The 15,288-nt window shown below is 37.8% G+C and overlaps 1 protein-coding gene, 1 long non-coding RNA gene and 1 pseudogene across 3 annotated transcripts; 2 read left to right on the top strand and 1 right to left on the bottom strand.

The window, feature by feature from the left end:
* Positions 1–926: 926 nt before the first annotated feature.
* LOC130551276 (UDP-GlcNAc:betaGal beta-1,3-N-acetylglucosaminyltransferase 7-like) lies at positions 927–2,989 on the top strand (annotated as a pseudogene).
* A 5,802-nt stretch (positions 2,990–8,791) lies between these two features.
* On the bottom strand, positions 8,792–9,598 carry LOC130551272 (uncharacterized). Its single transcript, XR_008962570.1, has 3 exons — positions 9,396–9,598; positions 9,234–9,300; positions 8,792–9,149 (listed from the first exon to the last, which is right to left on the bottom strand). It is a non-coding gene; the product is annotated as an uncharacterized LOC130551272 (long non-coding RNA).
* Positions 9,599–9,622: 24 nt separating this feature from the next.
* Positions 9,623–14,404, top strand: si:dkey-23k10.5 (GTPase IMAP family member 8). 2 transcript variants are annotated; one of them, XM_057328824.1, is made up of 5 exons: positions 9,623–11,142; positions 11,301–11,960; positions 12,070–12,774; positions 12,884–13,552; positions 13,667–14,404. In XM_057328824.1, the coding sequence occupies exons 1-5, from the start codon at positions 11,109–11,111 to the stop codon at positions 13,843–13,845; spliced, it is 2,247 nt and encodes a 748-aa protein (XP_057184807.1). In that variant the 5' UTR covers positions 9,623–11,108; the 3' UTR covers positions 13,846–14,404. The 2 variants fall into 2 exon arrangements, with proteins under 2 accessions (XP_057184807.1, XP_057184808.1); XM_057328825.1 differs by having other exon boundaries at positions 9,624–11,142; positions 12,887–13,552; positions 13,667–14,401.
* The last annotated feature ends 884 nt before the right edge of the window (positions 14,405–15,288 follow it).

Raw genomic sequence — 15,288 nt, 5'->3', positions numbered from 1 at the left:
TATTTTAACAGGTAACAGAATACACAGATATTTGTGACTCACACAACATGGTGGAATTGTGTAAAAAATAAGCAAAGTGGATTTAATGTCAATTCATGATCATTTCATGGTGATTTTAGTATTTACTAATACATTTTAAAAAATGCTTTGAAAAAAAAAGATTAATATTGAATTAGTTTTGTGTTGCCATGACAACATTACCAAAATTACATGTATTACATTTACCTTGTTTTTAATAAATGTCTTGTGAAAACGTGAGTATACACTTAAATAATGTAAAACACAAGATGAAAACATTTGGATGACACAGATCTTGTCTGGTTGTAAACCGTAAAACTGTCACATATCTGTTCCCTGCCACCAGAGGTCGCCACACACCACACAGACTGTTTCACCCTGGACTCCATTTCCCAAGATCCCTTCTGATTACACCTTCACTTGTTGCCAATCACCCAAACACTGTACATGCTGTACTCACTCCATTGCACACTGCTCAGTATTGTTTGTCTAGCGCTTCATTTGTAGAGTTCATCATTGCCATGTTTTTGACCCTTTGCCTGTTCCTGTTTTGTGACTATTTGCTGCCAGTCTCAACCTTTTGCCTGTGTGATGGATTATGACTTAGAATACACCTGTTAATAAAGCTGCTTTAATAAGACACTGCCTTCCCCACCCATTTGTTACAAAAACAGCAGGCGCTGTATTTCAAAACTAGTTTCAGAAATATGCTCTCTATATATAGACTATTTGGTGTATTTTACAGTAGGCTGCATTCCCCATTTATTTACCCTTCTTCCCTACGGGCCAACAAAGAGGTAACATTGCCCAACGTAATGCCAGATTCTCTAACAATGAAGGGCGTCTCCAATTTTAAACTTCCAAATTACATTACATAAAACAACAGTAACGCTGCATTTCCAGAATGACAAGATCTCAGCTGTAATTTCTCACGCTTGCCTTTGTAATTTACTACCATGTCAGACGTTACGTGTGAAACTATAATAGGTAACTGTAAGTATATTTGTGTGATTTACACTATTTTTATTTTACAGGTGCAAGATTAAATCTGTTTGTTTTTAGAGGATAAGCTGATTTCCATGAAAATATAAAAGCAAAACGAAAATGCAATGCCTGTATTTTCTCCTTTCTGTTTTATGACTTTCTGTTTCCTTAGCCTCGTTTTTACATCAAGTCTCATGTACTAATTTATACTGTATGCTATATGCTACTGTATGTTGTGTGTTAACAATGTGTTTATTCGTGTGATTATGAATCTTATGAGTCTTTACTGTTTCAGACCAGACTAATGTAGGAAAAGGATTGGCATGTTGATCTTAAACATGTAAATTGATCACAGACATTTTATTTTAATGATGTTTGTATTTTGCATTTCATTGCTATACAGTAATATCACATTGAGCTGGATTCTTCACTGGAAATCTCATCTGTTTGTTTCTGAGGTGTGACGGGTCTCTTAATGTAACTCCTGTTAGAGTTACCTCTCCAGAGTTTTGAAAACAGGTATTTATAGACAGTAATTCAAACTATAACAGTAAATTTGCTCTTACTTTAATTGATCTGTTTACTCAAATTTCAACTCAAAACATATGTGTTGTACAGATTTGAAAACCAGTGTTTTTCAACCATCGGCCCAAATAGTTCTGAGAAATTGTGCATTTCTGTGTTTAAAAACAGAAAGCATTACAAACATGCATTCACTTTATTTATATTTGTATAATTTAAGTCGCTCAAAGATTGGTCAGTAAAAAGTGTGGGAAGGAGCTTACATTGTTTGCTTTTCTCATGTTGAACTAGCATGTCCATCAGAAAGCGATGGGACATTTACCGATGCATTGGCCTCATGTTCTTCTTGGCGGTAGTGCTTACTGTCATTCACATCATCTCACTACAGCACTTACAGAGCATTGAAAGACATTTGGAGCTCACGAGAGACGTGGATATCATGCAAATCGTGGAATCTACCGCTGAACATTCCAAAATCGCCCCAAACCGAGGACTCACAACCTGGGATATCATAAGCTCCACCTGCAGCGCCAACCTTCATTTTTTATCCTCTAGGAGGTTTTCACGTCTCAACTCCAATTTTATGCAATTTCTGTTCTACAGGCATTGCCGATACTTTCCTATCCTCATGAATCACCCAGAGAAGTGTGCTGGGGACGTGGACTTGTTGATGGTCATCAAGTCTGAGGTAACACAATATGATCGCAGAGAGGTGATAAGACAAACTTGGGGCAAAGAGCAGACGATCAACGGGAAAACAATTAAGATCCTTTTCCTTCTTGGGACATCTTCCAATGAAGGAGAGAGAGCCAACCATCAAAAACTTCTGGAATATGAGAATTACATTTATCAGGACATCCTTCAGTGGGACTTCATGGATAGCTTCTTCAACCTCACCCTAAAGGAGATTCACTTCCTGAAATGGTTCTCCATGTACTGCGGAAACACAAGCTACATCTTCAAAGGAGATGATGACGTGTTTGTCAACGTTCCCAACATCTTGGAGTATCTGGAGGCAAGCAAAGACACAAAAGACCTTTTTGTAGGAAATGTTCTATTTAAAGCCAATCCCATTCGAAATAAGATGAGCAAGTACTACATCCCAAAAAACTTGTAAAAAAAGAACAACTACCCACCGTATGCTGGTGGAGGTGGTTTCCTGATGAATGGTCCTCTTGCGCGTAAACTCTACGGAGCATGTGAAACTCTGGAACTTTATCCCATTGATGATGTGTTTCTTGGGATGTGTCTAGAAGTGCTTCAGGTAACTCCAATTAAACACGACGCATTCAAAACCTTTGGCATTGCAAAAAATGAAACCAGTAAATTGAATAGGGAGCCATGCTTTTTTAGGGGCATGATAGTGGTACACAAACTGCTCCCTCCAGATCTGATCAACATGTGGAAACTGATCAGTAGTGACTTAGATTGTTCACAGAAAATGGAAATGTTTGATCCAAATTAAGACTTGGCTTTGGAGCATAAATTATCAAAGAAAATGCAATTAAGAATGTCAAAAGCAACACAACGCATACCATTTTTGTGCAAATATCTGGACAACTTTAGGCAAAAAATAAAGGAGCATGTCATTGTGTGATTGATGGACGGTTTTCACAAAAAATCATATCTCCATATAATTTACGAAAGGTTTTCTGTGCAAAAATATGTCAAGGTTTTTGCAGGTTGAAATTAATTTATGAAATTCTTGGGGGGGGTCAGTGAAGCTGGTCTTAGTGTATTTAATTGTATGTTAAAAGGTATGGAATACACAGATGTTATATGTAAAAAGTACTAGATGTAAAAAAGTTATGTAAAATTATCAGTATTTGTAAATTCACATTTCTTTTAAAAATCAATGTGTTTATCTCCTATCATAAAAAATAATTTCATAATTTCTATATATACCTTTATTTGGCGGATGATTTTATCCAAAATGTCCAACAAAATTAATAGTTATTGAAATGTTTGTTTGATATTTACAAGTAGAAAATATTACACAGTATATATTTTGTATCGCTACCGTATGACAAGCTAAAACAAATCTGAATAACAAAACAACAATGTAAAACATCTTATCTGTGTCCAGCATGAACACGGAACACAGCTGGAATGTGACCACCTACACTTCAGCACACTATTAATGATAAATGCAAGATGACAAACTATTCTGTTTTTTTCCCCCTTGTACAGCACTTTGGAAACCTTGTGTTTGTTAAAATTGTGCTATATAAATAAAGTGGATTGGATTGGAAACTAGAAACTCACCTTAACAAAAAAAATGTTTTTTAACCCTGGTAAATCTATTTGTATAGTTTTTATTATAATTTCACTTTCACTTCGAAGCTATAAAGCCATGTTTATTGATAATTTATTATGCCGATTCATTATACAGTAAATAATATATTTATTTGTTGACTTCTTTTTCAATTTGTTCAGTATTACACCAGGAACCCAGCTATAATTTCAAAATTTACAAGTAAATCACAGAACACACCGCTCTTAAAGGGACAGTTCGCCCAAAAATGAATGTATGGCTTTGTTTCTTGTGCAGAACACAAAAGAAGTTATTTTGAAGAATGTTGGTAACCAAACAACGGCGGTACCCATTCGCTTCTACTGTATGGACACAAAACCAACACAAGTCAGTGGTACCGCCGTGGTTTGGTTACCGACATTCTTCAAAATATCTTCTTTTGTGTTCTGCAGAAGAATAAAAGTCATGCAGGTTTGTAATGACAGGATTGTCATTTCAGGGCCTGATGTGTCACATCCCAGTGTTCTGCTGGATTACAGCCATCATTTTAGATCGAGTGTTGAGCGAAGCTGAGAGTCAAGGCATCCCCACGACTCTTATAGAAATGTACACACTTCCTTCTCATTCAGATAAAAATAAAAAATGAGAAGAACTATGAGATGAAAGTGAATGATGAAGAGATGATCTTCAAACTTGGGAAACTTGCATTTGAGCAGCTTGTGAAAGGCATGCTGATCTTCTACGAGGAAGACTTGAGAGCGTGTGGCATTGATGAGAGAGATGCCTTTGTGTACTCAGGATTGTGCACTCAGATCAGAAAAGAGTTTGTTTTGTACCGGAGAAATGTCTACTGCTTTGTTCACCTCAGCATTCAGGAACATCTGGCAGTATGTGCATCATTCCTTCAAAATAAAAACATCAATGTGTTTGATGGTGTTACTGAACCCACTCATGAAGCAGAAAATGAAAAAACATCCATATCAGTCTTACACCAGACAATTCAATTCAATTTATTTATATACCGCTTTTCACAATGTGCATTGTTCCAAAGCAGCTTTACAGGAGCAAATAAGAAAAGCAGAAAAACACAGAAAGGTAAAACACAGCACAGTGCATGGTGTTTATGGAACAAGCAAGATCATTCTAATAAATAATATCTAATAAATAAATAAATGCAGTCTCCCGGTGAGCAAGCCAACACTGCCCTGCTGTGGCGAGGAACCCAAACTCCAATGATGAATAAATGGAGAAAAAAAAACCTCGGGAGAAACCAGGCTCAGCCGGGAGGGCCAGATCTCCTCTGACGTGTCATAGCTGCACTCAGTGACCCCGACCAAAGCCACCGAGCAAACGTCCACGAAGAACAGGGAGAGCCCACCAGCCGCAACCCAGGAAGCCCCACCCGCCGAAACTGTGCAGGTCCAACCCGGTCCCATTCCGCGATCGACACCAGACAACAGAGGAACAACCAGGGAAAAATATGAATGGCATAATGTAACTTTATTCCTCTGTTGTCTGACATCGACCACAAAACAAGACCAAACCAGACCCACACAGCCCCAACAAATGAAACCCCCCAAACCACAATCAACAAGTGCAAAGTGGGGCATTTCAGGTACATTTAAACTGATTTGTTGAACTTATTTAAAACTATTATTTTACTATTTTTAACTATTATATCAAATTATTTTGCATAAACATGTAGTGCATGTCTGTCTAAGTTTTGAATTACTGTAAATCAAATGCACTTTAAAATAGCTTTCGTGTAGCTCCACTCCGTGGTGCTAATAATGCAAAGGTCATGGGTTTGATTCAAATGTACTGATAATGTAAAGCCTAAATACAGTACACTATACATTGCCTTGGATAAAAGCAGTTGTCAGATGCAAAAATGTAATATTTTGTAATATTATTTTGTATTTTTTTCAGTTATCACAAAGGAGAGCATGAGTCTGTCTCAGAGGGCTCTAAGGATGAGCAGAGACAAGATTTGCAGTAATTCTGCTCAAATTAATCGTTGTATTGTATAAGTCATATAACAAGTTGATTGTACATTGACCAGTACTTTACTGATTTACTCTTTACTCTAAATATTCCACAGTTTATATAATAGTCATAAAAAACACTGCCAATGTTTCATATTTGTTTCACGGCAATCATGTGTTTCATAAACTGCTTTTGTGAAGTATTTCTATTAAAGGGGTCATATGGTGCGAACACGTGTTTTACTGTGTCTTTGGTGTGTTATAAGTTGCCCATGCATGTATTAGACACGTAAAATTGCACAAATGAAAGTGTCGGAACAAAAGATGCATTCTATCTAAAAGCGAATGCTCACCCAGACCTGCCTGAAACGCCTCGTGTAACCACACCCCCACAAATCTACGTCAGTTGGTGGTATGATTTGACTAAGACCGCCCAAATGTATACGCAAGTAAGGTGTTTGCTTTGGAACCTGATGTTCCAAATATGGTAAGAGGCGTTACATTTCCGTCACACACTTGCAGTATTCGACCAATCACTATGCACTGGTTAACTGGCCAATCATAGCACACCTCACTTTCGGCAGTCGTAGCCTAATGGTTAGAGAGTCGGACTCGTGACCAAGCTGACTGAGGTGCCCTTGAGCAAGGCACCTTACCCCTACTTGCTCCCCGGGTGCTGCAGTGATAGCTGCCCACTGATCCGGGTGTACGTGTGTTCACGTTGCGTGTGTTCACTACTCTCTTGATGGGTTAAATGCAGAGGTCACATTTCGGGTATGGGTCACTATACCTGACAAATAGGTCACTTTCACTTCACTTTTCAGAGCGATGAGCTTTGTAAAAAAGCTGCACGTTTCAGAGAGGCGGGGCAAAGAGGAGATACAAACATGCACGGTATGTGGAAAATACAGCGTTTTTTAACCTTAAGTCGTGTATACACCTTGCATTACATCTAAAACAAACGAAAATATTTGTTTTAGCCGTGTCATGACCCCTTTAATCATAATATAAAAGAATCAAATTAAATCTTTGCAATTATAGCCATTCATGTTAACACGTTATTCAAGTATCATAGGCTCGTATCAGCTGTAAGGTCACTTTAAGCAAAGTGACTATGTCTGACAAATCCCCAGCTAACCATATCACATGATTGTTACGTAACTGCAACGTAATATGACGACCAAACTTTCGTTGTGGCAACGTAAGTGACAACCGGAAAAGTGAAATTCCTGGATTAGTTTCAACCATGTAACTCCGTGACGTTGTTAGTAAGTAACCTCCACGTTGTGACAATGTTATGGAAGGCCAGAAGGGCCAAAACGTGTGAAACTAACGTGTTAACACGCAATTTACGCGTTAACGCGTACTCCGTGTTAACTCAACTCAAATCAACTTTATTTATATAGCGCTTTTTACAATTGTCATTGTTACAAAGCAGCTGTACATAAGACATATTGACTATAAGCAAACAAATTAAAGTTGTACCTGCAAAAACAAGAAAAAGGTGAAAACAAAGAAGACAGACATACCCACATACAAAACACTGCACACACACAATATGCACACGTACTAACACACAGACACACACACAAAGACACGCACACACACACACACACACACACACACACACACACACACACACACACACACACACAGTGAGAGCACAATTTAAGAATAAAGGAGAGAGAAGCACAGGTCAAATATATACAGACTATAAATTTCTATATGCAATATTAATTAAGTAAAACTTTAAAATTCTAAAGCAGCCCCCGGCCAGGCAGATGCAAAACAGTATGCAAACGGTGGCGAGGAACCCAAAACTCTAATCGAGAAAAAAAAACTCAGGAGAACCCAGGCCCAACCAGGGGATTCAGTTCCCTCTGGCAAAAGCTGCTGCCTCTGCACAAGCTCCAGAGAGCTTGCACAAGGCTAAATAATAAATAATAACTTTAATAAGGTAAATTATAGTTTTAAGATTATCATTAATAATCTAATAGCATTTTGAAATTTTGTGGTGAGGACGTGTCAGGTGACCGTGTCCTTCTTTATCCAGCTCTATCATCTCAGCTCTTGTCAGGTCGCCACTTCCCATTCTCCGCTCTACCATCAGGTCAGGCCATGAACTGCATCCTGCTCGCTGTGGTAACCTTGGAACAATGAGACAAGACTGGCTGAGAGTAGAGTACTGTTCTACACTCTTTGATGCAACAAGTACATCAGTTGTGTTTTTGGTTCCGGTTGATCTAACTAGTGCAGCCTAAACCCTCAGAAGATTTAAATTATGGAAGTCTAGTGTATGCAAGATTAAAAAGATGCGTCTTTAGTCTAGATTTAAACTGACAGAGTGTGTCTGCCTCCCGGACAGTGCAGGGAAGACTATTCCAAAGTTTAGGCGCTAGATAGGAGAAGGATCTACCACCTGCACTTGATTTTGAAATTCTAGGCATTACCAACTGACAGGACGCCTGAGAGCGTAATGCACATGAAGGACTGTAATACAAGAGGAGTTCACTCAAGTACTGAGGAGCTAAACCATGTAGGGCTTTATAGGTAATAAGCAAGATTTTAAAGTTAACGCGATGCTTTATATGTAACCAGTGCAAGGTTGACATAACCGGGCTAATATGTTCATACTTTTTTGTACGTGTAAGAACTCGAGCTGCCGCGTTTTGGACCAGTTGGAGTTTTTGTAATAAGCCGGCAAGGCAACCACCTAACAGTGCATTACAGTACAGTAATGTTAACACGTTAGTTTCACACGTTTTGGCCCTTCTGGCCTTCCATACAATGTCCTCTTCGTTACATTGTCACAACGTGGAGGTTACTTACTAGCAACGTCACGGAGTTACGTTGTTGCAACGAATCCAGGAATTTCACTTTTTCAGTAGTCACAACGTTACTAAATTACGTTGTCACAACGAAAGTGTGGTCATCAGATTACGTAATCATACCGTTGTGACAACGTCAGATAGTTATTAATATATTCATATATAAATGACAAATGCATACTCAAAATTCAGTTCGTTTATTGTACAACAGTACACAATAACATGTTATTATTTTGCTTCAACAACTGTCAAAATAATAAAAGAATAATAGCTTCAAGAAACGTGGAACAGGTTTATATCAATTAACAGTAATTTGTATAACAGCTATTTAAATACATAATAGCTATATAATAGTTATGAAACAGCATAAAGACAGTGTACATAACATATGATTTAAGCATGCTACAAAATAATTTACAGATAAATATTAACAAAAACACTTTGAAATGAGTGTTACTTAATCTGACGTTGTTGGTCTTTTGTCCTTATTTTGCTGTTTTCAGTCTTCAGTGCATATTCCGGTTGCCATGGTCACTCTGCTCTTAACAGCCACTAGTGCTAAATAATATAAAAATAAAACCAAATAATTACTTAAAGAACAGTTTATACATTTCATACAAACCACTATAGGCTATGTCTTACCTGAATGAATTGTTTAGTCAGAGGAAACTTTCCTATCTTTGTGATGATCCCGCCGCTGTATAAATACCTTAAAAATAAACAAACCTTAAACAGTGCTTTCAGGCACTTACTCTCATTTTTTTCATAAACGCCATTTGTTGAAAAGCAACTGGAGTCTCTCACCTGATAAAATAAATTTCCTGTCAGAGGAACTTTGTTCCAGTAAAGAAGCACCTCAAAAAAGCGTCGTTACTCCTGTCAGACGGCGTTCTGTCAGCCTACGAGTAAATATTTCATTTAAAATGCGATTTATACAACTCTCTAATCTCTTAACAGTGGTTGTAATAAGTGTGCTCCCATATGTGCATGTCATTTGAGTAAATGAAACGTGATGTACCTTATATGGTTATATGCAAATAAAAGAAGGAAAAAGATTCTTTTCTTCTTCCGGTTCAAGTGAAACTGATGTGTGTGAGCATGTTTGTTACCTCCGTATAATATTAAGTTATTGCCGGTTACCATACGCAAAAATGTCTTCGCTAACATCCACTGTTGTGAAATTAGAACCGAAGAAACGAGCGGTCCTGTCAGGCGCAGTTCAGCTGTGCGCGCGCTGCTCTGAACTTGAGCCAAGGCGGTGTTAATATTCCCATACAACACAGAGCAGCCTGCATAGCATAGCGTGTTAAATCTCTTGTAAATCTGGCAGATTTACAATGTTCAGACTAACAACGTTTTAAACAAGCATAATAATTGTCGTGTGAATCGTCAATGTTAAGCGTGGGCTAATATATATGGTAATGAAATTACGTGCTTGAGACCTGGCAGTTACGTTACCAGCAGGTCATGTTGATATCAAAATTATATTACGTAACTGGACCGTTCTTGGTTATCCTGCAACGTTAGGAGACGGTAAATGTGACGTTATGAATTGGTCATTTATTGGTAATGAAATTACATGCCTCGGACGTGTACTTTACGTTACCAGTAGGTCATGTAACAAAATACTACGAATATAGTACGTAACTGGACCGTTTTTGGTCATCGTGTAACGTCAGGAGTTCGTGCAGGCGACGTCGTGAATTACGTGCCTGGGACGTGTCAGCTACGTTGCCAGTTGGTAAATCATGAAATTATCAAAAATGACCAGTAAATTACCTAACCGGTACGTCATGTGTTAGCTGGGATTACTTAACCCTTGAATGTTAATAAAAAGTAGAGTCAGCCTCAGACATCACGGCCATGCACGGACCGCTGGGTGAACGTCCGATGTATGTGGCACACTTAACTGGAATATTCCAATATGTTGTAACATAAACTCTAAAAAACGATGGGTTATTTTTAACCCAACTATTGGGCTGCAGAGATATTGGTTCGTTTTGTAGGGTTATTTCTGACGTTCATTGGGCCATTTAACAAACCAGCCAGTTTGGTTCAAATTGAGCTGCTGGGCGATTTGGGACACAGCCAAGATAATATTTTGTTCCTTGTCCTCTGTTTTTTTCTTTATCTCAGCATACAAACATTCATAAAGTGGATACTCTCCATTTTAGGTAATCCCTAATTCACTCAAATATATAAAAGGTCCGTTTCAGTTTTTTAGAAGCTCCTTTTATGTTCCTCACACAAATAGTTTTTTAAATAATAATATTGAAGGTGTTTAAGTAATGATCGTGTTGTTTAAGTAACTACCTCGAGAGGGCACCAAACCCTTTCGCTACAAGCGAATTTTCTCTCATGCTTTTGCTTTCGTTTTAGGTAGGCCACTGTAACCGTCTTTATCGCTAAAGCCGTTTGTATCTTTAATAACACTATCGCGTTTTTAAAATCTTATATTTGACTGCAATTGATACTTTATTCAATTGATGCTTATAATTTCCTGTCGAAGAACCGAAGATGGAGACGTCAGGTGCTTCACGTTGTAGATCAGGTAAACGTGACGCATATTTCTTCTCGATATTTAGATCATATTTTGTTTTACACTATAAAATCCATATGACTACTTTTTGAACTACAGATTGAGAGAAAATGTTTTGGTTTATTGTTGTATTTCTTTGTAAAGCTTACATTTTCTGTTGTCTTTGATAGAACGGAGGATTGTACTTTTGGGTCCAAAGAATTCTGGGAAAAGTTCAACGGGAAATATTATCCTGGGAAAAAAGGAGTTTGACCTAAAAATTCAATTTCAATGTCAAAAGAAATGTGCTGAAATATCAGGCTGGGAAATCACGGTGGTTGATACACCTGGCTGGTGGGGGACATTACCTCATGAAGAAAACCCTGAACTACACAAACAAGATGTTGTCTTGAGTTTTACTCGGTGTGCACCAGGACCCCATGCCATTCTTTTAGTTTTAAATGTGGACATGCCATTTAAACAAAAAAAGAGAGATGTTCTTTGTGAAAATATGAGATGTTTCGGCGAGGATGTGTGGAAACACACAATAGTGTTGTTCACTTGTGTAAATCAACCTGGAGTTGAACAATTTATAGAGAGGGAAAATGAAACATTCCAGTGGCTCCTCGACAAATGTGAGAGCAGGTATCATGTTCTTAACATTAGAAATAAAGGTGATGGACCTCAGGTCACAGAATTGCTAAAGAAAATAAATAATATGGTGGAAGGAAACAAAGGAAGACATTATGAAATACACGGAGAGACCCTACAGCGTCTAGCAGAGAAGAGGAGAAACCAGGAGAAGAAAGCAGAGGAAAGAAAAGTAAAGATAAATCAGAAAAAAACAACTGGTGAGCATTATATTTTTGTATGTTTATATATTAATGCATGTAAAAACTAATAAACTAAACTAAAATTGAGCACAAATGATAATAAAACAACAATGTCTGTATGTCACAGGACTTAAACATCCTCTCTCAGAGATAAGGATTGTGCTTCTTGGTTACAATGGAGCCGGGAAGAGTTCAACAGGAAACACCATCCTTGGAAAATCTGCATTTGATTCCAAAAGATCCATTACATCCGTGATGAGGCAAGGAGCTGTTGCAGGGAGACACATCACTGTGGTCGATACTGCAGGCAGAAGGCGAAATTTATTTTCGCAATACACCCCCAGACTCTATAAAGACGAAATCATGTTGAGTTCCTCTCTTTGTCCTCCAGGACCTCATGTCTTTCTTCTGGTCATACGTGTGGATGTGGCATTCACTGAAGTGTATAGACGAGCCGTAGAGGAACATGCTTCTTCTCTCGGTGTCAATATCTGGGATCACATGATCGTTCTGTTCACCTTTGGTGACTTGCTGGTGGAGACAAGCGTCGAGCTGTTTATTGAGAGTGAAGGGGATGCTCTTCAGTGGGTGATTGATAAATGTGGAAACAGGTGTCATGTTTTCAACAACGTGGACAAAGGTGATGCCAATCAAGTGACTGAGCTTTTTGAGAAAATAGAAGAGACGGTTGCAGGAAATGAGAGACAAATGTATGTGACAAGCGATGAAAATTTACAAAAGGTGAAAGAAAGAAGACGGAAGGCAGAAGAAAGAGTAAAAGAGATGAAGGACCAAGAGCAAAAAAGAAATGAAGCAAGACGATTAATGTCTGGTGAGTAAGCAGTTTAAAAACACGTTTTAAAGATAAAATAGAAGTTAATGCTCAATGTACTTTTATTAAAATGTTGAATATTTAGCAACTGTCATTTTTTCTTTTTAAGCAGATGGAAATATGGAAAAAATGGGTTTGGTGTTGTTTGGGCCGCACTGTTCCGGCAAGATTTCAGCAGGGAACACAATTTTGGGTAGAGAGACATTTGTCAAAACTTGGTCAGGACAGAATCTGAAAGAAAGCTGGGAAGTCGCAGGAAGGAATCTCACTGTGGTCTGTACACCAGGATTTACCAAAAATGATCCTCTTAAAAAGACACTTCAAGATGCTAAACTTAACCTATTGAGAAGTGTTACAGAGAGCTCCTCTGAAACGCACGCTTTCATTTTAACCTTGTGTGTCGACTGTTCGTTTGCCGAGGAAGACAAGACCGCAATAACAAAGATCCTGGAGCCTCTAGGTGAACAAGTCTGGAAACACACTCTGGTCCTCTTCACGGATACAGATCAGCTCGGAGACACTCCAATCGAGTTATTCATTGCAAGCGAAGGTGATGTTCTCCAGTGCCTCATTGAGAAATGTGGGAACAGGTATCATGTTCTCAACGTCAAGAACACGGGCGATGGATCTCAAGTCACAAAACTGCTGGAGAAGATAGAGGAGATGGTGGCAGGGAACAGAGGATGTTATGAAATGGACAAGGAGACGTTAAAGGAGGCAGAAAGACGAATCGCTGTGCCTATGAAAAGAGCAAAGAGTATGGAAGATCCAATCAATCGTAAGTGTAACTTTTTTATTTGCTTACAATGCAATATAAACAGTAAAAGACATGCAGACAATACAAAGTAAAGTTTTGACTTGATACGTGAATTTTGCATTTCTTCTTTCACAGTTGCTAAAGACTGCACTCCTACCTCGGGGGTAGGTTCAGAATACATGTCCCTAAGAGAGAAAGATTCAACCACAGAGGATTTCAATATTGCAATGGAATCGGAAAAGAAATCCGAAGAGACCTCAGGCTTGGAATCTCTTGGCTCTATTCCTGAGTTGGAAGTATTTAATTTGGATTGATTACGACTGATATACAGAACCTGCCTTAAATCTTTACTGTATGATTTTTTTAAATAGTTCGATAGATAACGAATGGTAGGTAGAAAAAAAACATAAACGTTTTGAAGATTGTGGCAAGCTCTTTTGTAATTATTAAGAAATTATATTAAAAAAATAGGGAACAATCAAATATCAACAATTTCTTATAAAAACTGTACTTATCAACACTATCATGATCCATGATCTTCATTTTCATATTTTACAAATATGATTCAGCAAAGAATGTAAGTAAATATAAGTACATCTGTTGGGTCCTAAAATCAGTCTTCTTTGAGTTATATTGCCTTTGTTGTTTTATACTTATTTAAGTAATTTTATAAATTAGTCTTGTATTATTACTGACTTTAAAACTAATATCTCTCATCCTACAATTTACTGTATAAATATGTGCGACAGTATAAAATAACAATAAACCAATTAAGATGGAGAATCACCTATTTTACCTACAGTATTTACCTCTTTTCAGGTAAGGCCAACATAAACAAAATTATGTAAAGCAAAAATAATGACAAGATTCTTAACCTCTCTCTTAACGAAAACGAGTGGTGGATACAATGAAGGGTGGTGTCTATGTGTAGGCCTAATCTCTCTGCCAATCACTACCACCTGTTGGAGGTAACTTTCACGTAATGAACTTTGTACATAAGCAAAGTTAATACACAGTTGATTTTATTGTGGACATAAAAAATTATTATATGTAGATACACTGAAAGGAATTAATTCAAGACTTATTTCAACAGTCAGAACAGGATGTGCACATATCCGAATCCAACTCATACAATCTTATTTATTTTAGATAATAATATTATTTCAGTGTCCATCATTGTTTAAGAAGAGTCTTGGTTTGATTTTGAGATAAAAATGCAGGCATTCAAATCATAATTTATGATCATATATTCTTATCTGTGAGCATGATTAACTTTCATTGTTACAGACCTGTCTAGCATTCAGTAGGACATAGTGTTCATGAAATCCCCTGCATTTAAAGAGAAAGTCAGTACTGTGTTACGTTGTTAAAATGTTGGGGGAGTTATTAGTTATCAAATATATGAGATTTGGCTGGGGGCTAAAGAAAGTTAAATATCAAACACATTTAAACGTGTTCAGATTGACTGCCTGTTATGGCAAACTCACACTACGTGACTTTTGGCTGGATTTTGCTGTCCCGGACAGATTTCCAAGGTCTGCGACAAAACCTTCAGATCGCGACCAAATCGGTGCTCGTTTCAGTCACCGAAGCTCGTTAAGTATAAGCAGGTGTGCAACGTGATCTGGACTTGTCTTGAGCTATCCCAGACGCTACGATATTTTCAAACCTGTTTGATATTATCGCCTAGTGATCTCGTCGTGTGCGCGATTGAACGACCACGTGGAACTAATCCAGCCAATCACAGTGCAGATGAT

The sequence above is a fragment of the Triplophysa rosa genome, unplaced genomic scaffold (assembly GCF_024868665.1).
Source record: "Triplophysa rosa unplaced genomic scaffold, Trosa_1v2 scaffold85_ERROPOS632958, whole genome shotgun sequence".
Lineage (NCBI taxonomy): Eukaryota > Metazoa > Chordata > Actinopteri > Cypriniformes > Nemacheilidae > Triplophysa > Triplophysa rosa.
Note: the sequence above shows the minus strand (reverse complement) of the source record. Positions and strands in the feature narration are given on the sequence as shown.